This window comes from Dermacentor albipictus, chromosome 5, assembly GCF_038994185.2.
Source record: "Dermacentor albipictus isolate Rhodes 1998 colony chromosome 5, USDA_Dalb.pri_finalv2, whole genome shotgun sequence".
Lineage (NCBI taxonomy): Eukaryota > Metazoa > Arthropoda > Arachnida > Ixodida > Ixodidae > Dermacentor > Dermacentor albipictus.
The window spans coordinates 153,848,732-153,874,835 of NC_091825.1; the positions used below are offsets into that span (position 1 = coordinate 153,848,732).

A 26,104-nucleotide genomic window follows, 5' to 3' on the forward strand; every position below is an offset into this window, starting at 1 on the left:
ATTCCGTATAAAGTCCAAGTGCAATAAGATCCTAAAGCGCCTTGCCCTTGCACGCTTTGTGCTTTAGGGGTGACTGAAAGTATGTGATTGAAAAAAGATGGTGGCTTCACCGCTGCTGGGGCAGTATGCACATGAAAGTGTGGCTGGCTTCACTTAATTCGTACCGCCTATGTGAAGTTATCGTTGACGTGGCATGAAAACGTATCATTCTTGGCCGACTCTCAAATTCATCAAAATGAATTGTTTTCTCATTCAACATTGCTTTGTTCAATTGCCCGATACAGTCGAACCCTCTTATAACGATACCGGTTTTAACAATATATCGGTTATAACAATGAGAAGCTGCTGCACCGTCGACTTTTGTATGTTTTCCATGGTGAAATAACCCGCTTACTACAATGCCCCGATACCGCATTGTTGAATATTATGCTCCGGAAACGAAGAGAAGAAGTCAAAGTGAGAAACAAGCGTGGAGCCGAGCGTGCGCCTGCATTTTTTGAGTTGTTTTTAGCAAGCGTCGAATAAAGAAGACGTTCTCTACTTGGGCTCCGCTTCCTGGTTTTCATCATATGGTGCCGTGACCAGGATATCAGATCTACAGTTGAAGACCCCTGACGATGAAGCGAGCTACCTGAAGAGGACGACCTACCGACGCGATCAACGCGACCACGCTGCGACAGAAGCGAAGAACGATCCACGTCATCACGAGGCCTACCATTCCCGACGTGACGACATGGAAAGACTACGACGGAAGAGTGCTACCGTTCGAGCGACCAGGATCATCAACGACATGACAACTCTTATGCAGACGGAACCAACGCCATATGGTGAGCTGACCGACCATCTTAACCTATTGAAGATAAAGGAAGCTATGCTTACGGACCTTGATAATCAAGTAGAAGAACAGGTTACCGATGACAACCTTGAGGATGAGCTTCAAAGCGTCGGACAGTATCAGGAATCTATCGTCCTCACGAAATCCCGTGCTGAACGCATTTTATCCGATCAGCAAACAACGACTACGCGCGAATTTCACGATGACTTTCGTCAAGCATGCGCACACGTTAAACTACCGAAGCTCGATGTGCCGAAGTTTCATGGTGACCCCATTAAATGGCCGGAATTTTGGGATCAATTTGAGTCTACTATTCACCAGAACCGATATATTACCGACGTAGACAAATTGAAATATCTTCGGAGCTACTTGAGGGGTAAAGCGGAAGGTGTCATCAGCGGCCTGTCGACAACTAACGAGAGCTATAGCACAGCTATAGAACTTCTCAAAGAAAGATTCGGTCAGAAGTCACTGATTGTTAACGACCACATGCGTCGCCTTCTAAACCTACGTGAAGTTCGTTCTTGCGAAGATTTCGAAGGGCTTCAAAGATTGCATGAAGAAGTGCAGACTCGCGTGAGATCCCTGCATAACCTTGGCGTCGAAGAAAAAGAATATGGAGTGCTTCTGAAAACTGCTATAATACAAAATCTTCCGCAAGAAATGGTACTCCGTTATAATCAGCGCATCTTGTCTTCGACAAATACAGGCGCGCGCTCGGCTCCACGCTCGTTTCTCACTTCGACTTCTTCTCTTCGTTTCCGGAGCATAATATTAACACGCATTATCGGTTATAACGATGAAGTCTGGCTACTGGGTGTTTGAGTCGAAAGGTAGTGAAATGCGGAATCCTTGAAACGAAAAAAAAGAAAATGAGACATTCGAGCTGCTGCACGATGGGCCGCTCCACCATCAGCTGCTGCGCGGCTCTCTCCTATCGCCCTTCCACCCCTCCGAACACGAATGGGCTGCGCCCATAGCTTTACGCCGCCCCTCCCTCTGAAACACAAATGGACTGCACCAACTGCGCCGGAAGCAGATCAGGCAGATTGCTCGCATGTTGCTTGCTGGCTCCTCATTCAGTGCAGTTCTGCGAATAGCTTAATTGCTCGCGTTCGTTTTTGTTGGTTGTGTCGAAGTCGTTCCTGGCCACGCGGTTTCTCAACTTCGCTTGAGTCGCTGCTGAAATGGAAGATGGCTGATCCGCCCACTGATCATCGGCAATGCACGATGCTGCCGGTGAAAAGAAAGCGCATGGCTATAGATTTGAAGACTAAGTGCTTCTAATCGATGAGACGATCGTCGCGAACGTGCTTGCATTGGATAGCGACAGCGACGACGGCAGGGATGATGCGGTAGGGCAGGCTGCCTCAATGTTGTGCACACAGGAGGCTCATATTTCAGTCCCTCCGTGGTTTCGTTTTTGCAAGGAACCTTCCACTGCACTAAGTGGAGTGCTTGGATGCCTTGGAGAAGGATGTCGGCAAACTTTGCGTAAAGTATGCATGGCTGACGGACACAGGAGTTTCTCGTGCAAGCCAGTGAGAAGCATGTCACAAGATGCTTGTGGTGATCTCTCCTCAGCATTTCTTCTGGATTTCTCAAGCTGACAGGCTGCCACGGCAGCCTTCTCGCAATTCTTTAAGTGCTCCTTTTGGCGCCACCAAAGTGATGCTTTGGCGGTGCTCGCATATCGCTTGCCACCCGTGACACCTCTTTGCAGTTGTTATAGCAGTGCTATTCTTTTAACGCCGGCAGCCGCAGCTTGTTACACGCATTTGGAGCACCCAGGAAGCAGTTAAACAAGTGAACACAATGAGCAGCTGGACGTAAGAAGGTGGTGGGGAGGGGCACATGCCTCCCGTCCATTTTCTCACATCAGCTCTGCCATGCCCCTATTTTGATTTTTTGATGCAACCCAGTTATAACAATTATCGGTTATGATAATGGAATTTTCGTGGCACTTGAATATTGTTATAAGTGAGTTTGACTGTAATTCAAAAATCTTTGCGGCCCATTTCTATGCAAGAAAAATCTATCGGCGACTCTACTTATTTGCATAAAAGGCTGAATTTTAATACAACGAAATTTCGATATAACGAAGCAAATTGCCAATTTTTCCTACTTCGTTATATCGAGGTTTAACTGTAATTCCAACATACAGTACTAGTTCTTTACACACGAGTTTGCAGCTGCTTCTCTGCACGACAGCTATACAATGTTCGATTCGAATTTGCCTCAAACTCAATATCTGCTATTTGCACATTTTTTTTTAGGTGTGTTTGAAGACCACATGAAAACGTTTTTAAATGTTATATGGTACAGGTCCACCTGGTCAGAAATCTTTAGCTGCTCACCCATTCAACAAATATATATTCAAAATTTATTTTCAGGCACAAATGTCACGTACCAAACGAGAGAATCCTCTGCCCTGAGCCATTATTTCGACAGCTGCATGAGACATTAAATAATTATTCAAAGCCCCAGGCTAGATTTAGGACCTAGATATAATAGTTATTGTAAACATTTATGTGAACACTCACATCTTTGGAAGCTGTTTTGTCCTTGTTAAAGCATTGGGCCTCTTCGATTTTCGGAGTTCTGGCAGCCCACTGGCAGCCAGATGGCAGCCAGCTAGTTCCGGTCCTGATAGGAAGTCACGTGGGCTGGGATCCCAAGACGACCCGAACCTGCCCAAAGTTTGCAAAATCGAACGCGGGGACAGCTGCCTGAATGGGAACACCCTACCAGCATGGCAGCGCCCGGTGAGGCCGACGTGCGCTTGGCGTAGTCGGCCCATTTATGCGTTGCCCGCTTGAAAATATATAGTTGCATTCAGGAATACGATCACTCTCACGCAACTGGTTGCGTGAGAGTGATCGGGTTGCCCAGTGCGTGTCTTGCGCACTGGTTGGCCCAGTGTGCAAGACGCGCACTGGGCCAACCTCACCTTTCGCAGCGCAACAGATGACCTCCGATGCGTCCGATGACAAGACGCGAAATCGCGCGTAAGTGATTGTATACTCGAAAGCGATAGCTCGAGGAACCCTGCTCGCAGCGATCACGTCCCCCACCAGCAACATTGATGAGTTGGCGTTGTGTCATCACTTCACAAGACATGAAAAAGCAGGATATCGGGTATGTCTCATACACATAAAATTTCGTGCCAACCTGCTTGGGCTTCGGTTTCAGAAAGTTTGTTGTGGCTCATGGTGCTTCTCATTTTGACCTTTAGGAGCTGGGGACGCGGCTGGCGCATGAAAATCCACGCCGCCTGTGACCAGCGAAACGTTTCACACGAAAAACAACATTGGTCGCGATCATGAGAGCAATAAGCCAATGCACGTGTGTCTAATGTATGTGTGCCTATTACTCAATCAATGCATTCTTAGATCAACGGCCTGCAGTTCGAACACATATTGGTTTCGAGCTGCTGCCCAAGAATACGACGGAAAGACAGAGCAAACACGGGCTAGCTGCAAAGCCTTCGCTAACTGCAGAAAAAGGAGATACAGTGGAATCTTGATGATACGATCATGGCTAATACGAATTTCCGGATGATACGAATTTTCTGTGGTCTTGGCAGAGCCCCATTACTTTGCAAAGTGTTAGAGAACGGTTGTTACGAATCAATTTTCGACCCGCGTCGGTTGATACGAAAATTACCAAAGACACTGGAAATTCTAAAGTGTGCTTGGCGAAAGCCAGACACTGCTGCCGTCTGAACTACGCTTCCCTGGCTTTGCTGTTCGGTGACATAGCCAGTGGCTGCTGCCGTCTGCGCTCCAATGAATTTGCTTTGGTGTTCGGCGATATCGCCTGTCGCTGCCGCCGCTTTCGTTCTGCTTCCCTGCCTTTGGTACCCCACGATCTAATCAGTCGCTGTTGGCGTTTCCGTTCTGCCTCCCTTGCTTTCGCATCCGGTGACATGTTCAGTCGTCACATGCGCATTCGCTCCTTGTTCTTCTGGTGTTTGGTGTTGGGGGAAGCCGACGTCCGCTGCCGCTTCCCCGAACCGCTTGGCGCGGAATCACTGGGCCGCTTCAGAGCCGTGCGTCTCACTCACTCGACTGCAACGAGACGTCTGGCGAAGGAGTGGCGGGGCAGCTGCCATCACCGACGCATGGCCGACGCGCATGCGCTCATTCTACCGCTACTGTGTGATGTCACGGTTGCTATGCACAGCGGCGCCATTCCCCCCCCCCCACAGCGGCGCACCGGTTGCTAAGGAGTGGAGCAGGTTGCGCCGCTGCCCGGAGGAGAGGCCGTAGTTGGCACGATTCCAACGCACGGACAGACGCGACCGTGTGCAGTCACGCAATTTCTCCCTTTCTCTTTTGGTACGGAGGCGTGGATGTGGCGCCGGACAGCATGGAGGCTGCGACTGGGCACGAACAGTTTGAAGCGGAGGCGCTTTTGTTGCATTTGTGCTTTTCCTACTTTTCCGCATGCCATCGGACGGAGTAGCTGCTGTGCTTCGGACTGCGTTCTTTGTGTTAGACGTGGGCGACAGTGAAGTTCCACCACCAGTGGCTGAAGCGCTGCATGCGCTCGAAAGTTCTGAGGCGTGCTATGGCCGCGGATGAAATTAGCGACGCGTGCACGCGTTTTTATGGATTTGAACAAAGTCTGCTAAGTGACCTGACAAAGAAAAAGAGGCAGAAGGACATTAGAGACTCTTTCTTCAAGAAATAAATGCTTTTTACGTATGTGTGCCTGAGTGAGTTCACCTCAGACTCTGTAATTTAGCTAGCTTTAATTGTATCGATAATACGAATTTCGGCTAATACGAATATTTTTCGTGACCTCGTGAGATTCGGATCATTGAGATTCCGCTGTATATACATGCGCCAGATATATCAAAAGGAAGACCACCAGAGAAAGACGAACTCAAAATGTATTGCAATGTGTGAATGAGCGTCTACCATTTGCGTGGAACACGATGCAGATAACATGCACGCATGAGAGCGTAGCGCGCTAATCGCCGCCGCAAAGAAGCCTTCAGGGGACACATACACACACGAAAGCTTCAAACGGTTCACCACTGCTCGTATCACACGACTTCGCAATGCGGAACGGAGTGTAGGCACCTAAAAAAGATAACGCTAGAAGTTGTGGAGTTCTCACACTCATGCTCTTGGGACAAAGGAACAACACAGTAGTGCAAACAATCACAAGGGCATTTATTGCACCTTTCATAGATCAATGCCTGCTAGTCGAGTTGTAATACACAAAACATGCTGATGGGCGCGTGACAAATCTAGAAGTCCGACTCACCGTGACCGGATATAGCGAGATGCCAACGCCTGGTCGTTTGCGCATACGGTCACCTGAACGTTGGCGCGTTCGATGGATGCCACACGAAACGGTCTCGCAGAAGCAAGGATCGGTGCACGTGCAGGACGTCCGCGTCGTACCTCGACCCGCAGCCAAAAAGCAAGCGCGTTCTCCCTTGCGCCCAAGTAACCCCGCCGCAACGCAACACTCGCACCATCTCTCGTACTGCACTTCAACCACTCCAACCGCCGCAAGTTCCAGGCCACGCGGCGAAGCCGCACTGCAGGAGATGGAGCTATGCAGGAAAACAAGATATCAGGGGACGCGTGACAGTCACGTATCCCCACAAAGTAAGGAAATCCGAATATGACTGTAGACAGTTGGCTGAGCTAGGTAAATTTAAGTCCTCAAGCGCCCGCGTTCCAGTCTGTGAAGTCCCCACAAAGATGGCGGCGAGCGCCCATCGCCTCTTTTAGTTGTCTGCTTGCCAGAGAACTTCTAGAGAGCAGCCAGACCAAAATCATCCTGGCAGGTTCTGGCAACCCGCGGGTAGCCAGAACCGTCCAGCTTGAGCAAAATGAACGCCCGGCGGAGTGCGTGACACGGTGGGCGGAGCAATCTGAGAAAAACGAAGCCGCTCTGGCGGGCTCTGGCAACCCACGGGTAGCCAGAAGTGGGAAATCAAAGAAGCCCACTGCCTGAACATCTGAAAGGCTTGAATATGCTAATACAAGCAAAGAATAGGCATGTTCAAACTACAGATGCTTATTGTGACATTGCCTGTGTAATGCTCAAGATTTCAATTGTTCATGTAACCATTTTTTTAAAGAGTCTGTTTCTGTGAAGCGTTGTTCATGGTGTTGGCAAACCTTGATCTGTTCGCAGGTGCTGGATGACAACAGAGAGTTGTTTGTGCCTGAAACACAAGAAGTAGTCCGGGCCCACCCACATTTTATGCTTTTTGCAACCCAGAATCCACCTGGCCGCTATGGTGGTCGGAAGGCGAGTACATAAAAGATGTCATTCACCGTGTTCTTGGTAGATTTCTTAAGCATGGGCAGTTGATGCTTGTTTCTGAAAGTTGAAATCTTGCCCAAATATTGCATCTTGGACCTTTCTCTTGACATTATGCTGCACTTTTCAGACTCCAAAGTAATGCGTTCTGTTTCTTGTACATGTCGTAGTGCAATAACAATTCAATTTTTAACTCCTCTATCCATTCATAGTATAGATAGAGACAGTTGACTGTGAGTGACTGTATATTGTTGTTACTTTTACAGCATTTATATCAGCTCTGGTTTCGGATTTCTTGACCCATATATAGCTACTGCCAGTTGCATTGATGCATAATCAGTAAGCTTGGCATTTACCTTAGCAAGGGAGCTCATAATTTTTAATGAGACCCGTCATGGGAGCCAAGTAGTTATACTCCTTTTCAGTAGTTCCGTGCCGCAGAGCCAAGGCTACACGATTCACGAGCGCAGATTCTTGTGCAGCGAGATATAGTGCCACAGAGATGTAGTGCTCGTTAAACTAAATGGGCTTGACAAGTGGTCTTGTCAAGAGCCATTTACTTGAAAGTTTCTCTGCAGGTTGCACGGCATTTTATTGCTTGAGTTTGTTTCATTCTTCAATGACATATTTATTGAATCTCTATGATACTGCAAATAAAGTTCTCGATCTGTTGGAATTGAAATTTGCAGCCAAAAAGATACACTGCTGTCTACACGTATTCACACGTGTAGACAGCACAGCCACAACGCCGCAGAAGACTCCCTCCTGGGTAGTGCTTTCTCCTTCGCAACAATGCTGTCCGCAGACTTGCTTGTGTGGTATCATTCCAAGGTGCTTATTGGTTCCAAGGTTCCAATAAGTTGGCGTTAAACGTGCATGGAACAGTGCGGAAGGAGTGCAGTAAACGTGTACAAATCTTAAGAAAACGGCTGTACTTCCGAATGTCAGCAAGTGCACCATTTACAAGTGAATGCTACAAGAGTGATCAAGAGATAGTGTCACCATCCTGTGTGACACGCTGGCCAAGTGCTCCTTCTGAACCCTCTGCTTCCGCTATCTGCAATCTTTCTCTATATTTCGAAATATATCTTTAAGACATGCACCATTTCGGTGTCAACGCAAATATGGAACAAGTTGTCTACCGCTGCTATCACAACAGCTGATCTCGCTGTGCAGTTCCAATCTTAGTAACTGATGCTGCCGCCTGAGTTGTAGCGCTGACTTCTAGCAGATGACAGGGCACGGAAGGGCATCTTTAAAGGGATACAGAATAAAAATCGAAGAATATAGAGAAAGCCCCACAATTGCATTGCTAAGACACGATTGCTATAGTATATAGTCATTATTCGGGTTACTTTTGAGCGGATGGCTTTATTTTTGACTCTCTATAAGTGGCCACCGCATCACTCGCAAAGCGCGCCCGACAACAAGCCGGCGGATCTGACGTCACACCTACCCTCAGCAGCCGCGGAGCGAGTTGGCCGGCTGCGCAGTTTTGTTGTCCTCGCGCTGCGCAGTGGAAAATGCAAAGTTCTAGTGAGAGCGATAGCATAAGCGGAACTTATGACTCCGACTTGGATGAGCGGCCTACTGAACGACCACGAACGATAAAGGCGTATGCCTACGATCCGTCCGCGTCGTCAAGCGAAATTGACGATGACCCGCCGCGGTGCCGAGAGAGTCTGGACCAGCAAAGTGGTGTTTACACTGTGCATTCCATGTACACGCGGTCGCCTCGAGAGATCAGCGGCGGCATCATAGGTGGAAACCAGATATAAACGCGGTTCCTGCGGTTCGGATCGCAAGCTCGCACCTGTCACGAATGAGTTATTAGCGAGACCAGAGGCGCACGCCTCACTGACAGTGTTGCATCCGTGGCGGTGCGCCCAGCGTGATTCACTCACGCAAACGCTTTGCCATGTTTGGCTTCAATAGAGCGAGGACGCTTATGCTTCAGGCTATGCAATGTTAGGCGACGTAAGGAATTTACTCTGCGTTCTGCGCAAAGCGGCTTGCTCCGACCGCTTGGATGGGTAGCTGCTAGCGCGTAAAACATGAAAGCCACCAATGCACAATACAGGTGCCGTGAGTACACACTGTACAAAAAAAAAACGTAGAAATCGAAGATATTGACGCGTGTAGACCTCCCTGTACCTACGCTATCAGAGCAGGTGTGGCCGGCGGCGTGAGCATAACAGTCGGCTGCCGACTCTCGCGCGGCAGGTGCTTGATGCGCGCAAGTAGCTGATTTGAGAATAGATGCAATGAAGCAACGGGTGAGGATTGAAGCCAGGCATGTGCAGTGACTGAAATGCGCCTCTGTAAGCAGGGAACGTCTTGTTATTCACGGAGTGAACGAGTACATGCGCAGCGGTTTCAGCGTCCCGTTGTTTCATCGCAGCCGAGCACTCCTTCCCTTTGTGCACACAAGATGGCGCCACCAGTCTCATGTCGGCGAATTTTTTTTCGTCAGTCGTCGCTTCAGACGATGCGGATTTCGATTCTTTCTGGCAGAATTGGCCAAACATCTGGCTCAGAACGTCGTACAAACGACAAATTACGGTCAAACGGCACCTGTGCACAAAACTGCAGCGTGAACAAGTACGCGAGAAAAAGACTGCCGCTGCCTGCCGTTTTCACATGTGCACAGCAGACCCTCGGCATTTTGCAGCGTTGACACGGCTGCTCCACACATCAAACCACAAATCCACGAGATGAAAAACGAGGTTTTCGAACAGATCACTTGAGGAAGCGGTACGAATAGGGCGGTCGAACAAAGAAAGCGCGTTGCTGCAAACGTCAACTCGCCCCTTCGCGCGCTCAGTGTGGACGATCGCTCGCAATGGGCCTCGAGGTGGGTAAGCGTAACGTGACATCCGGTTTTGCCAGAGCTTTCGGAGGAGGCCGGTAGGTGCTGTGATTTGAGAAATATTCATTAAAATAATTACTTTTCGCTCACTTCTCCTCAGAAAGAGTGTTGTTTTGGTCGCTCTCGGTGCGACAGCTATCACTGGAGACAGAAATCTCGGCGACAAATTTTTTATTCACTATCCCTTTAAGATGTGTTTGCTCCCCAGATTGGTCAAAGATGCCTGTAGGTTCCACAGTGCTGCACCGGTCTACTGAAAAAAAGTATAGCATGTTCTGCTGCTGAACATGAGGTTGCAGGTTTGATTCCTATTTGTGGCAGCCGTGTTCTGATCGCGACAGAATGCAAAAATGCTTGTGTACCATGCTTTGGGCGCGCATTAAAAAACACTAGATTGTCAAAATTAATCTTAAACCTTCCACTACACCATCCCTCATAGTATATTGTGCGGTTCCAGGACATTAAACCGTATAATATTAATTTTTCTTAGGACATTTTTAGTAAGCTGCCATGACAGGTTTAACGGGACATTAAATTTATAAATCTCTGTGACCATGCTGTTCTGTAGGTGCTGTCACGTGCTTTCCGCAATCGGTTTCTTGAGCTGCACTTTGAGGAGTTGCCAGCAGAGGAGCTGGAAGACATCCTAGAGAAGAGCTGCTCTTTGCCGCGCTCACTCAGTGTCAAGATGGTGTCTGTGATGACAGAGCTTCAGCTGCGCCGTCGTGAAACGGGTGTCTTTGCCGGTCGCCATGGTTACATGACTCTCCGTGACCTCTTCCGTTGGGCTGAACGCTACCGCCGAACTCCTGACCCGGGTGGCTTTTATGACTGGGACCAATTCTTGGCTAATGAAGGTACTAACCTTAACTTATGTCAATTGTTGGTCTTTGTTCAAAAAGTGTTGAACTAGGTGTGCAAATTGAAAGAAAATGCATGAGACAAAAAATTTCAAGATAGTGTCACTACTTCAAGTAAAATTAAAATGTCATTTTTATGCAACGAGTGCCCAGAAGTGTTAATGTACTAGGAATTAAGGCATACTGTAGGTGTTAGGCATTCTTGCAGAACCTTTTGCTGTTTATTGCTAGTGTCTTCATCTATTTTATCTTCAAAGAAGGTTCCACCAGATCATTATAAACAATCAGCAAAGGATTTACCTTAGACAGTGACTAGCTACTTCTCACATTTGTTCCATCATGCCTTGACTTGTTCTTAATACTGTAATATTAAGTAAGCCATTCCTGAAGTAGCAGCTGTGAAAACAGGCTGCGCTTGTGCTGTAGGTACCTTTATGCTTGCCTGTAGAACATGTAGCATCACATTAACGTCTAGTGAGTGTGACACGACTTGCTATCAGCATTTGTTTCTTTGTGTATTAATACTGTCAGCACTAAAAGGGTGATTACAAGAGTGAAGTAAGTGAAGAAATAACAGGACAACTATACAGTGGCAAGAAATCTCAATGGAAATTTACGTAGTAATAGGTGCAGACATGCAAAGCACAAGCACAATGCAACAATTCCAGGAAATACAGTTGCAATAATTTACCCTATACTGTTTACATGAACCACTCAATCAGTGCTACATCACAGCAATTAACATAATTTGTTTGATATTTGTATTGCACTGCTAGCTATGGCAATTTTTGCAATGTTTTAAAGGGGCGCTGAACTTCCCCTCGGGATTGGTGAAATAACATAGCCCATGAGTAGCATACGCTGCTGAGAACATCTCAGTCAAGTTTTGCTGTCGTACGCAGTGCATGGAGCTCACAAATGGATAGCGAAGTCACCTATCTCTCAAACGCTCTGTTTTTAATGGAAGGCCCTGTCCTCACTCTCTTCTAGACGCACTATTTCGTCATCGGACACACTATTTCGTCATTACCTTGGACGGCTGCTATTGGCCGGTAGCTGACATGAAGCTGCGGTCAGCTACATGGCTTAGATACCTCGGCCGCTGCGGGGTGCCGCCATGAGTCCACTGGCTAAGTGCACTGCTGCTTGCAGAGGACAACATCTTTTGGCTTATGTTTAGTGCATCATAGGCACCAAAGGCGGAAGTCGTGGCATCTATGTTAACATCCAAAATTAAATTTGAACTGTGCGCCACGGTGACATTTAGAAGGCGGAGCGTTCTGGGCACGTCCCACTGCACCGTATCCTTCGCAGTGCAAGGCATTGAAGAAGGAACGGGAGCATAGCAGAGGCCGTGTTTGATTGCCTGTAACTCCACTTCTGCTGAATGCATTGAAGTACTTTTTGCGGCTAAGTATTTATGAAATATCCTATTTTCGTTGCAAATGCGTTTCTCCACTTCGATAAAAAGTGGTTCAGGGCCGCTCTAAGGGTTCTGGGATTGGTTTCACAATAGTATTCTCATCTCTCACCTAACAGACCTATATTTGATACCCAGATTTGGTTCCTAGCTCAAATGAGATATTTTACTATGGTGCTGACATTGTGTGCATAGTTGTTTCCTTCTGTTCCAGAACATTGGGTAATGTTGCATAAACAGCCATTACCTGTAATTAACCCTTTGAGGGTAAAAGATGTAAATATACTGGGCCGCAAACAAGTCCCAAATGGTCGATGCTGTATATTTATGATGCCGTCTGTTTGTTTGAGCCAATTTTTCAGTTCTCTGTTGCCCAGCAAGTGCACCTGTGCATGCGTGGTCATGTGGCTGTTAGTTTTGGTTTCACCTCGTGGGCTATTTCTGTTTGTCACGCTCGCAAAAGCTGATGTCTACTATCTGTCTTCTAATCTCTCGACGGGTCACCGTTAGATGCTCGCTCGTCCGTTGCTAACAGGGGTGCGTTACACCTGTTCGCAGGCGAGCGCTGGTATATTTGCAGCGATACCTCCATATGCTAACAATTCTGCCATACGAGTGTTTCTTTTCTCAAGCCCTCAGCTTTCAAAAACTGATTGCCCTCATTGGTGACAGAGTGAAGGATTACTGTGCGTTTCTGACACATCTTGTTTCTTCTGGCAGGCACATAACCATACAGTTTTTTTGCGTGTACTTGCACAGACAGTTTGATTACCTAGACAGTTCCATTACCCTATAGACATGCGCACTGGATGGTCTCCTGCAAGTGAGTCAAGTGGAGATTGCTTCAATGCATCTTGCCCAAGTGCCAAATCAGAATATATCTATTTCAGTTGTTACGAACGACAACAAACCCACACATTCGTCGCAAATATTCCCTTTATTACCACACTCTGCGACTTTTCCCCCATGCTGTCCTCTTGCTGTCCACCTGCACACATCATATGCAACACGCTGCGTGCCACCTGTGTCTTCCTTCGTCTCTCGCTGCTGCGCTTGCACCACCTGGACCTTTCCCTGGCAACTGCAGCCAACCGCACGCACAGCCTCCAAGCCTCACGTCGCCTAGAGCTCTCGATCCACCACTCTCTCATCACAACTCTCCCCCCCTCAAAATGTGAAGCAGTATAGGAAGAGAGAGCTGTAGTTCATGGTAGAGCACCGACTGGTCTGTGTAAGGGTGTGCGCAGAAGAATAAGGGTGTGCGCAGAAACTGCAGTGTTTTGCTTGTCTAAGAAACCTTGCTTGTGAGTTGATGAGCTTCAAACGGATGTGCCAACAATTGATGTGCAGTACATGCCGTTTGTTTTATGGAATGTGTCTCAATCGACAGAGCAGTGGGCCACTCATAAATTTTACAACTATGGTGGTGCTCCTTATATTCACACCTCTTTTAAAAGTCAGTCATACGCTGTCATGATTGAAAAGACTGTCTTCATTAATTCCGGAAGCACACAAGGCGACGTTGTCTGCCGGACATATGTTTGCCGTTCATTGATATCAGAACCACTCTTGCACACCATGGAAGAAGCTAAACAGGTCCTGTATGACTCTTTTCGTCCTGTTTTATAGCGAACCTGTCTGTGCCTGGGATTCCGGGATTTCTTCGTGGCGTAACGTAGACAGAAAACTATTATCATCTATGGCTCATACCTTCGTAAGGCAGAGGCTACAAGTACTTACCAAAGTGAAGCGAACAGTGGATATATTCTCTGGAATCACATATACAACATACAGAGCAGCATACGTTTCAGTAAAGTACAAGCTTAAAACAAGCATCCAAACCATGTGCATAATTCATGATAAGACAATCCTACGGCTACATGCAATGTGAAGCATGCAACGCTCCCCGCATGTGTTTCCCAGTAAAGATTAGCGTTGCGCAAACTGCCGCGGCGACCTCAGCTTGACTGTTGCATGTGAAGCAGGTAGTGACGTAACTACACTTGCGCATATGCAGGAAGAACCCGCCTAGTCACTGATTTGTATCGTAATACGCACATATAATGAGGACTACTGAAGAGCAGTGTGCATACGAGGCACGGCGGATTTTTCTTCTCTCAGGCTCACTGTTTGTAGGTGCACGAAGTAGCGGCAAAAGCCAAGTCGCAGGCCGTCGAAACGTAATAATTAGGTAAAGTGTATGTGAATGTCACCACGTGAATAATTTCAACCTAGATTGCAAAGGGTAATTGTTTTAGTTGTCGTTCACAGCTTCGCTGTCCAACCACCTTTACAGCATGGATTCGGGCACATTTTTTATGTGTAAATAAAGCGCTCTCTGCAGAACTAAACCAGTTTGTACCCTGAATGTTTTCTAGTCAGTGCAGGTTCTGATAAGGCAATCGTGCCACCAGCACATGCTTGGACTCGCATATGCCAATGAAACATTTTGAGCTTGTGTCCTCACAAGAAAAGAAGACAAAGCAACTCGGTTTCTTTCTCCTCTTTATCTCTCTTCTGTATATTAAATAATGTGGTGGAGCGAATTGAAACGCGTTTTTCCAGCCAGGCGAGGAGGCATCCAACGCATATGCATGCATGAAGGGCCCAGGTGAAAGGTGCAGCAGCGCTACCTGTGTGTTTCTGGGAAAACTGCTTCACTGCGGAGCCTGCCTACGGCCCCCTACCCCTAATCTAGTACACTATACTTGCAGCTGCCGCTCGGTGCATGGAAGCCAGCTCAACGGATTTTCTAACTGCCACTGGCCCAGCAGAGAGAAAGACACCACAGGCGTCTCCTTATGATTCGCTCATGCAGATAGATTTGCTCATGCGGTTTCCGCTTGTGTGCCACATTCATTCTTTGAATCGGCAAATTTGTGCAGCGTGGTATTGCTGGCAACTGTGACAGTGGTTGGTGTGGGTGTGCCGAGCGTGTTTGGCCATTTGACCGGTTTGACTCCCAAATGAGCGCAGTGTGGCCAAACTGAATGTGCGTGCCTGTCAATGGTTATGACTGAACGGTGCACACTATACCTCACTTATGCTTGGGCCACGTGCTCTGCTGTTCACGTTTCATTTGATGCTGATAGTACTCAATCATAGTACATGCTGTTAAGAACAATGATAGACCGACACGTTTGTCGCAAACATTGCCTTTATTACCATGCTTCGCAACTTTTCCTCATGCTGTCCCCATGCTGCCCATCCATGCACACCACACGCAACACACACACTGCGCCACTCGCATCTTCCTTCCTCTCTTGTTGCTGCACTCGTGCCTCCTGCTCCTTCCCCTGGCAACTACAGTCAGCTGCTCGTGTGCAGCCTCTGAGAACCACACTTTTCTTGCCTTGCCTCACTTGGATCTCTCGGTATGCTTACGCTTCCACTTTCTCCTCACAACTCTCCCCTCTTCAAAACGCATGCTTATTTTACAGAGCATGCTCATCTCACACATGCCTCATCTTGTTGCGAATATTTTATGCGGCATGTTTCTGTCCTTAGGCATCCTGCTTGAGCCTCAAATAACAAGGTACTGCCCTGTGTGTTATCATACAAATTTTCTCTTCCGACTTCTTTCTTCCCATTCTTGTAATTCTCCACGGTCCTTTTTGTTTCCATTCTTTGCATCCAATTCGCTATCTCTATTTATCTCACAACATCTGGTTGTCCATTTACACTTTAAATTACCCTGTACGTGGTTGCCAACTTTCTTGACCTCTTCCTTCATTCTGTGTTCATGCTTTTCATTTACACATACTTGTGCACTTTAGCCGCCCATTTATTTTCACCCATGTTCCTGAGTCTTTCCTCAAAATCAATTTTGCTCTGTGTTTCTCTGACTACAAACGAGGTACAACGCATATCCCCTTGCACTGCCTCATTTGTCATTTTGCCGTGGGCTAGCCCCCAAAGCCAACCGGCCTGATGATTTTTGGTTAGTTCCAACCCGCACAATGTATACTATTTTAAGCATAGAATGGCATTTGTGAACGTTAATGCTAACATCATTTCTCCTTTCCAGATTTTATGTGCCACTTCATGCTTATTGTTGCCCCAAAGTGCTCTATATTTCCTTATTGCTGCATTCCGCTTCCCCTTTATTTTTGGATTGTCTTGGTGGGTGCTTGAGTAAGTTTTTTCTTTGTTTATGTATATGCCGAGCTATTTATATTGCTTGACTGTGGATATGGCTTGCTGTTGAATTGACAGCACGTAATTACTCATCTTTTTATTAAAGATAATAATTTCCGATTTCTCTGTACTAAACTTAAGGGCTAGATTTGTCGCTGCATTGCCACAGATATTCGCAAGTGTCTGTAAATCTCTTGTCCACTAGTAGCACTGTGTTGTCCGCATACATCAGTTCATGGACCTTCTGTTGCACCATTTGTCCATTATGCATGTAGGATAAACCAAACCCTAATTCACTGTTTTCCAGTCTTTCTATGCCTTTAACATCAGGCGTGAACAAAATTGAAGAAAGAGGACATACTTGCTTGAGTCCTTGGTGTATTTATGCCACTTCATTACATTTTTGGCCTTCCCATACAAATTGTGCTTGGTTGTCTCTATACGAGGGTCTTTCATAATGTCTGTATTATCACTGCCATAAATTTATAAAAGGTTTACACCATAGGCATCAGAATGAGTGTGCATCTGTCTACTTTTAGTGCAGTGTAAAACTTGTGCTCTGTATAGTACCGCGCAACACTGCTAGGGCACCAAAACAAAAGTGGCAGTGCCGATAGGGAAAGTTGAAACACATGCAGTGATCTGCTTTCTGTATTTGAAGGAACAAGATACCAGAAGATTCATGCTAAGCTGATGGGGGGGGGTTGGGGGTGGTGTACGGTGGCAATGCCCAAACTTACGATGCTCTTGTCAAATGGTGCAGACGATTTCAGTGCATCAAACATGCCTGGACGACGAGGAATGAAGTGGCTGCCTGTCGCTCGATGGTGAACCACAGATTGCTGTGCAAGTGGAGGCTCTATTGCTCGCTTACCGGTGGATAGCTGTTGAAGAATTAGTAGACTGGGTTATCATGCGTGCAGGTTTTGTGCACAGCATACTTCACAACAACCTGCACATGACGAAAGTTGCTGCATGTTGAGTTCCGCATTTGCTGACGCCACTGCAAAAAAGATTTTCAGGGGGAAGCAGCTGCAAAAATGTTGAAGCTTCGCAAGAGTGACTCCAGCAACTTTTTTGACTGCCTGATAACCATGGATGAGTGTTGGGTGTACAGTTATGACCCGGAAACTAAACTGCAAATCAAACAATTGAAGCACAGAAACTCACCCGCGCCAAAAAGGCAAAGGCTTTGCCATCATCAGGCAAGGTCATGCTGAGCATTATCTGGGACTGTCATGGTGTTCTCACAGATTATGCTCACAAAGGTAATACTATTACAGGAATGTAATATTGTGAGTCTCACCAAATTGAGTAAGAAGTGCTATCAAGGCAAAGCGCAGTAGAAAGCTCACGAAAGTCATCTGTCTGCTCCATGACAATGCACCGGCTCACTCAGCACAGTTTACAGTGACACATGCAGCCTCCTTCGGCTGTGAAATTCTTCCCCACCCACCATATTCACCCGACCTCGCACCAAGTGACTTCTTCCTCTTCCCTCGCATGAAGAGCGCAGTGCACGGGAAACAGTTTCGGTATGACAGAGAAGTGATCACTCAAGTTGAGCACTTCCTGAACTCTCAAAATGAGGAGTTCTACTGCGATGGCCTGCGGCAGCTCATCCATCATTGGCAGAAGTGCGTGACCTTGGGTGGTGATTATGTAGGGAAGGAATAAACTTTCACTCACATTTCATTTCTTGGTCTCTGTTCCTTCATGCCAATAATACGAACTTTGTCATAAACGCCCCTCATTTATCTCCCTCAGCAGCTTGACGAAATTGTCATTATGCTTTCGTACTTGAGAATATCCCATAACAATTCCCTGTCTACATTGTCGTAGGCTCCCCGAGTATCTAGAAATGCTATCCATAAAGGTCTACTCTGAGCTACTGAAATCTCAATGCATGAGTTAGTACAAACATGTATCCTCTAAGCATCTGCCTGGTGTGAACCTATTCTGTAGTTCCCCCAGTACATCATTTTTCTCCACCCACTTCGACAGTTCTAATTCTATGGCTTACATTGCCATTCTATATATCATCAATGTTACTGCAATTACCACTTTTGCCTTTGTATATGACGTTGATCTTGCTTTCATGCTGTTCAACTGGCATTTTGTTTGTTAATCACTTGCTCCACGACATTAATCTCAGCAGTGCCTTGCTCTTTGGACCGAGGTTTTTGATTAGCTGTATTGGGATTTCATCGGGTCCTGCTGACGTGTTATTAGGGACATTTTCTGCGCAATGCCCTCTGTATCCTACATGGTTTACTTTCAATTTGCCTGCACTGAGTGCGTAAGCTTTCTGTGCTGGCATTTTCTTGTGAGTGTATTTCTTTTTGCTCTGCAGTTTCGCTGTGAAATTTCAGTGTTGCTGTTGCCTTCCGTTAGGATATGCCCTGTTGGCTGGACGAGTTCGCCGCCCCCAAGAGGCACAGCTTGTGGCAGAGGTGCTGAGCAAAAAGCTAAAGCGGCAAGTGGATCCGGAGAAGCTGTTCTCTAGGGTGCCATGCACAGTTGCTCCTGAGGGATTCAAGCATCTTGTGTGGACAGCTGATGCTCGACGCATGGCATACTTGCTGCAGAGGGCACTTCAGTTTGATGAACCTGTCCTGTTGGTAGGAGACACAGGGTAAGCAGCTAGCTGTTTCCTATTCTTGAGCATCTCATTTTATGCCATTTGTTGCACTGTCTTTTCCAGGTATTATGCCTTTTTATTCATGTTAGAAGAAACTAGAAAAACAAAGCGCAATTTGTTAAATTGAGAAAGTATGGATTCTGTTTATGTTGCTCTGCTAATGTTGTGCACCTTCATTGTTGATGTGCTCATGGTGTTAGTTTTCATGCCAGGGCATTCTTCTTACTACTAGTTTTCAGTGATAAATGTTTAGGGACATATTGGTGCACTGGTGAAAGTGAAGGTGAGGCACAGTTGAAAAGGGTGTAGAATTTAATAAAATAGTAAAGAAATAGCCACTGATGTATTTTATTGAAAATTTAAATTGAATATTCTTGTATGACTCAATTTGAATAGTCAGTTCAGTTGTGGTGCTCGGTCAACTGCTCCTCAAATGCATTAGGCTGTGGAGAAGGCACATATTTGCTCATATCAAAGTAAGCCAAAGAGTAGGATGAATTCAGCTGCAGATGAGATGCTTTCTTTAACACTTGTTGTTGGCCGAGTTGGTTCATACTGTGAGGAAATCTGCGAGGTTCATACTGCGAGACAATGTGATTGCACGTTTCACATATGTTCAACTAAAGACATATATTGACGAGCAACGAAGAATAAACTTATAGTTGAAAGTTAGCGCCTGTTTGTGTGCCTTACTGCGTCCTTGTCTTGAATTCTGTGCAGTCCATTTAATTCCTCGTGCGATCCTTTCTTTTCAGGGGAATTAATGCAGGGTTTCATTCATTGCGTCGTGCTTCATTTTGCGGACTTCCACTGAATTAATTCCTTTGGCTGAACAAACAGCTCAAACAATGGAAGAAAGCATAAGAATTACGAAGACAAACACCGGTGCAGTTCACACTTTCATGAACATGTGTGAGAGATCATATAGCCTTTTTAGTGGCTGTAGAAAGTACGGGATAGTCTCGAGGTTTTCGCATGAAGTAGTGGCCATTGAGAACACTGGAGGGTCTTTGAACCATCATGTGGAAACTGCTGCTGTTCATATGTCCCATCTGTTCCCCCAAGCCTTTTGTCTCACCTGCTTTTTTTTTTGTCAGGTGTGGTAAGACGACAATCTGTCAGTTGCTGGCCCTGCTAGGAGGACAGCAGCTTCGTACTGTAAGCTGTCACCTACACTCAGAGGCGGGCGACTTGCTGGGAAGCCTGCGACCAGGCAGGGAGCCAGAGGGCCCCCTTTTCCAGTGGGTGGACGGCCCCCTGGTAGAGGCAATGCATGGTGGTGAACCCTTTCTGATTGATGAGATCTCCCTCGCTGAAGATGCCGTGTTGGAGCGTCTGAACAGCCTGCTGGAGCCCGAGCGCACCCTGCTGCTACCAGACTGTGGGCGCGAGCTGGTGGCCAGCCCAGGGTTTCGTCTCTTGGCGACCATGAATCCAGGAGGCGACTTTGGCAAACGAGAGGTGAGAACTCTTTAGGCCCCAATGTGGAACACTGCTGTTGCAGATTGCAGGTTGACATGAACAGGTCTCGCACTAGGCAAGGTGTACTAGCTAACACAGACTAAGTATATAAAAAAGAAGAAAGAAAGAAAAATTGACACCTTCTGTGTAGATGAAATCAAGTGTATGGTGTTACAGCATAGACCACTTGTAACATAAGTTGCCAGAGTCACAAATTTCCGCACTGTAAGCAGGGTCTCATTATAATCGAAAGACCATTTTTCAAAGGCTATGCACATGCAAAGCTTGTAGGCCAAGCAACCCTTTGTGTCCAGGGGATCGAAACATATGACTAGGATGTGCCCTGATCTTCAGTGGTGATGTGGCTTCCCTGCTTTCCAAGTAGCAAACAGCCACTGTGAGACATCTCGTTGACTCCACTTCAAACTACAACTTTATCTGCCGCCGAGACGGTGCTGGTTAGGCCTATCTGGCGGGAGTTTCAGTCTGCATGCCGTTGCAGGTAGCCTTTTGCAGATAACATAATTCTAGTCCTTGAGCTGGGTTATTCAGAGAAGCGAACATTACTTGCACGAGAAATCGAGACATATTGCTACAGGGTTAAAAACAGTCAGACGTGTATTTACAGAATATTTACAATAATTATATCAGCTGACAAGATGGTAGACAGCGCGTGAAGACCAGAACATCGTCTTCTTCCGCTGATGATTAAAACATCTTCTTCGTCAGCGTGTCACATGACCCCCAGCGGCTGAGGCACCGGCTCGGTGCTGGTTAGGAGGCGGGCGAGTGATACAACTTAAGACGCGCGACGTGGACCATGTCGGGGCATTGCTGAGCCATGGTTGGCTCAAGAGGGGCGATTTCGTAGGTGACGTCAGTTACTTGACGCAAGACACGGTAAGGGCCGGAGTAGCGTGAAAGTAACTTCGAGAGGCCAACATGTCGCGACGGCGACCAAAGGAGAACCAGGGCGCCCGGTGTGTAATGGACATCACGATGGTGGGCGTCATATAAGCGCCGCTGATTGTCCTGCGACTCCACAAGTCGACGTCGGGCAATATGGCGTGCTTCTTGTGCTTTGAGGATGGCTTCACGGGCGTACTCGGATGTAGAATTCAGACTAGCAGGCAGAACGGTGTCGAAAGGTAACGTAGGGTCGCAGCCAAACAAGAGGAAGAATGGAGAGAAGCCTGCGGTATCATGGCAAGACGAATTATAGGCGAAAGTAACGAACGGCAGCGCAACGTCCCAGTCGCGATGGTTATCGGAGATATACATTGTGGGGTCTGATATGGGATTCTCACACCGTACTCTTGGGACAAAGGAACGACAACACAGTAGTGCAAACAATCACAAGGGCATTTATTGCACCTTTCATAGATCAGTGCCAGCTAGCCGAGTTGCTATCGACAAAACATGCCGATGGGCGCGCGACAAATCTAGAAGTCCAACTCACCGCGACCTCGCGAGCGAATATGTTCGTCCCATGCTGGATCCCAACGCCTGGTCGTTCGCGTGTTCGGTCACGCCAACGGTGGTGCGTTCGAAGGTGGCCACGCGAGGCGGTCTCGCAGAAGCATGGGTCGGCGCGCACGCGGGAGTCGTCCCCCACCGTGCGCCGACCCGCCGGGAAAGAGGGTCGCTGCACGTGCGGCACGGCACGTCCGTCCCGCCTGCTGTCTCGAACCCAAGAGAGCGCGCCTTGTCTTTCCCGAATCCAAGTAACCGTGTAGCGGCGCGACGCTCGCGCCATCTCTTGCACCACGCTTGTACCACTCCGACGCCGCGTGCGCGGCGAAGCCGCACTACAGGAGACGCGCTATGCGGGAAAAACATCAGGGGAGGCGCGAGGGTCGCGCATTCCCACAACATGGACAGCATGTCAGTAAGGGTGCGGTTATGGCACTCGGTTAGACCGTTCGTTTGTGGATGGTAAGCAGTAGCAAGTTTTGTTTAGTCACGCTAGAGTGTAGAATGTCATTGACAACTTTGGAAAGAAAGTAACGGCCTCGGTCGGTGAGGAGCTGTCGAGGGGCGCCATGGTGAAGGATGACGTTTTCTAGGAGGAAGTCGGCGACATCGGGTGCACAGCTTGTTGGAAGGGCCCGTGCGATTGCATATCGGGTTGCGTAGTCTGTTGCTACAGCAATCCACTTGTATCCCAAAGCAGACGTAGGACAAGGGCCTAAAAGACCAACACCTACACGGAAGAATGGTTCTGATGGTACGTCAAGTGGTTGAAGGCGACCAGCAGGGAGTGTGGTCGGCTTTTTGCGTCGTTTCAATGAGACGGTCGCCTGGCAATTGTCGGGGCCATGGGTTGGGGTCGTGACAGGAGATGCGGCTTCTATTTCACGCCGGATGACATGGAGGATGTCATCAGAGCGATTAGGTGTGGAGGTCTTCGCAGGTGGACGTAGCAGCCGTGTTGGGAAGGCGGGAGAAAGGCTGGGCAACGCGGCGACTCTTGGCTTCTTCAAACCGCCGGCATACAGTAATGATGGCTTGCACAGTGGAAGAATTCTTGAAGACAAGGAGATGGAAGGCATCATCTGCTATGCCCTTAATGACATGTGCAACCTTATCAGGTTCGGACATCTTCAGATCCACTTTGCGGCACATAGCGAGCATGTCCTGGATTTACGCGAGATAGGATTCAGTGCACGTCTGGACACGCGAAGCGAGGTCTTTTTGGGCGGCACGCTGACGTCCAACAGTCTTGCCAAACAAATCTTTGAGTTTCTGTTTACAAATGTCCCAGCTGGTAAGTTCCTCCTCCTGGGTCTGAAACCAGACGCGTGCCGTGCCCATGAGGTAAAATAGCAGATTAGCGAGCATGATGTTCTGGTCTCAGTTGTTGCTGGCGCTCACCCGCTCATATAGTTGAAGCCAGTCTTCAAGATCAGTGTCGTTGGTGCCAGAAAAGGTTCCTGGGTTGCGGGGTTGTGCTAGAATGACAGTGGGCGTGGGTGCCGACGGGCCCGAAGCATCCTCGCCTTGAGCTGGCATTGTAGATGCAGCCAAGGAGCGCCCGGTGCGTAAATCTGTCTTAATAAGGATCCCGCAACCTGCACCAAAAATGTTACGGGGTTAAAAACAGTCAGATGTGTATTTACAGAATATTTACAATAATTATATCAGCTGACAAGATGCTAGACAGTGCGCGAAGACCAGAACATCGTCTTCTTCCGCCGATAATTAAAACATCTTCTTCGTCAGTGTGTCACAATATATTCAACTAATAAACAAAAATTGACTAATTATTTTTGTATTAATTACATTATGGCACATATTGCAATTAATTAATTATAGCCGGTTAGTTTGCAAGGTGCATCCACGTGCAGTTAATTTCCATAATGATGTCAGTTTGGAGATGTGCACCATAAAAGTTGCCAAAAAAATGCACTGTTGTTCTAATTACTTCTTTAACAAAACGCTCTTTTATGCATTGAAGCACAAAAGTAACTGGAATGCCCATGTACAGGGGACTCTCGTTAAGGCGAACTTGGTTAAGCCAAATTCTTGCATGTAACAAACAACATGAGAACGTTTGTTTGGTTTCGCCTAGACTCAATGCAAAAAAAATCAGCTTAAGACAAACTGCCTCAGACGTGCTCGTTGGTTAAGATGAACATGCTACCGCTACTGATCCTGGAGGATTGGGTGCCTCGATGTGCCGCGACCGGGGGTGCGCACATTGAGGCACCCTGCTCAATGGCTGCACATCGCCCATGGACAGAGGCGAAAACGTGAGAAAACAAAAGGAGTCAGTGACATTTCACTTCATGAATGCGGGTGACGTGCAAGCGCATGGGCACTGTTGCGCATACAAAGCTATCGGCCCTCCGTGCGCCTAGGCTGTCCACATCGCAGGTTGTATTCAAGACAAGGCTCACGAGGCCGTGCCATACGCAGCAGCCGCCGGAGTTGAATGTCCCCTTGTAAACATTCGCCTGCTACTAAATTAACAAGCACAGTGTAAGTGCGCACAGGCAAACATGAACACATCACCCTTGATGACCGCGGACGCTCACTGTCAGAATGCTGGCGTGAGGAATCGCACCAGCTGCAGCAGCAGCTAGTGAAGTGACCTTCACGCTATCTATCGCTTCAACATAAACTGAGCGGCGAGAACGCAGCGCACGCAAAGCTACGAGCCATTGGCCCACCTGGACTGTGCCCCCAAAGCAAGTCGTGTTCAAGATAAAGCCGAAGTGGCTGTAGTACAACACCCCCCTTCTTTCCCCTCAGTGCTATGGTGCTACGGAAGATGGCGCGCTCCCCCCCCCCCCCCCATTTCCTCATTTGCGCATGCGAGCTTGAGCCATCATCGTTGGCTCACTGTCGCACGCTTTCACTCGCACACACAGTGTACGGCGTACGTGGACGATGTTATCACGAAACGAACCTGCTACGTCCATTTTGTAAACAAAACTTGTAGCAACTGCCAGAGGAGGTCAACCCAGCGTGCCTCCACCTACCTTCCTCCTCCATGATGCTTCGCCTCGTTTCTCCTTCCCCACTCCGCTTGTTGCCACTAGACTTTCCTCTAAGTTGCATTGCTTTGCCGCACATTCAGCACGCTCCTTCGTACTTTCACTAGCTCAAAGCCTGCACCAATAACCTGTGAGGTGCCAGGTGCCTGCTTTAACTCCCTAGTGAACTTATTCGAGCAGCACGAAGGCACAGAACGATTTATAAAGTCATTAGGTGAGATGACATCGTTCGTAGCTGCTCGCTGATTTGCACAGAAGCGCCAAATATCCATCATGGACTCTATGAAACCAAGCAAGAGTACCACTTGAAAATGGTTTTCTATTAAGTTCAGCTAAATAAATGCTTTTTCGCATTTTTCCCCTTTTTAAGTCTGCTTCATTTACCATTTTGAAGTAAGGAATTTGGATGCACCTGGTCATGCTGCAAATAATATATCGAAACTGGTGCCTTCCTGGAAATTCATTTCAAGTGGATATGTCAGCAAGCTCACTGGCTTCCAATTTATTAATTTGAATATGTCATAAAGGGATTAAGCTAATTAATTTATGTTGATTAGCTGAATGTGCTTTGATTTCTTGTGTTAATAATGTCCGCCTCTTGAAATAATCCGTCTCAAGGACAAGAATTATGGTGTCTGCCAGAAGCGGTTTTTAAAAATTCCATAAAACAAAAATGATCACCCTGTATGTTCATACCTATAGGTTAATACACATTGATCTGGCCCGAGATCACGTGCACAGACTGCACTGATGGCAGCATGCGTGAAGCGGGGCTCAAGGGCTAACGATCAGCTGCCAACTACCAAACTATGGTAACTGCAAATGCATATAGCAAAAGATTGTATTAATTCCTCAAATGCCCCTGTAAGGGTATTACATGAGGGGTGTGCTGGCTAATAAAAAAAGATGCCTTCGATAGTGGCCTTGGAGTGCGCTGTTCTGCAGTGGTACACGGCTTCATCCAGCAGATCATTCCAGTCCCTTGCATTCTGGACAAAAAAGGACTGGGAGATGTAAAGTACGTGCGAGTGGAGGATATAGAGCTTTCTGGTGACTGACGCGTGAAGAGTGATGATGTATAGACAAGATTT

At 47.4% G+C, this 26,104-nt stretch overlaps 1 protein-coding gene across 4 annotated transcripts in view; it reads left to right on the forward strand.

Moving 5' to 3' along the window:
• Positions 1 to 26,104, forward strand: part of LOC135902333 (midasin) — a 369,755-nt gene that overhangs the window by 86,190 nt on the left and 257,461 nt on the right. For all 4 annotated transcript variants that reach the window (XM_065432311.1, XM_065432313.1, XM_065432314.1 and 1 more), the window contains exons 18-21: positions 6,998 to 7,114; positions 10,564 to 10,852; positions 18,807 to 19,047; positions 20,151 to 20,514. In XM_065432311.1, coding sequence (XP_065288383.1) covers positions 6,998 to 7,114; positions 10,564 to 10,852; positions 18,807 to 19,047; positions 20,151 to 20,514 — 1,011 coding nt within the window. The remainder of the gene's footprint in view (positions 1 to 6,997; positions 7,115 to 10,563; positions 10,853 to 18,806; positions 19,048 to 20,150; positions 20,515 to 26,104) is intronic.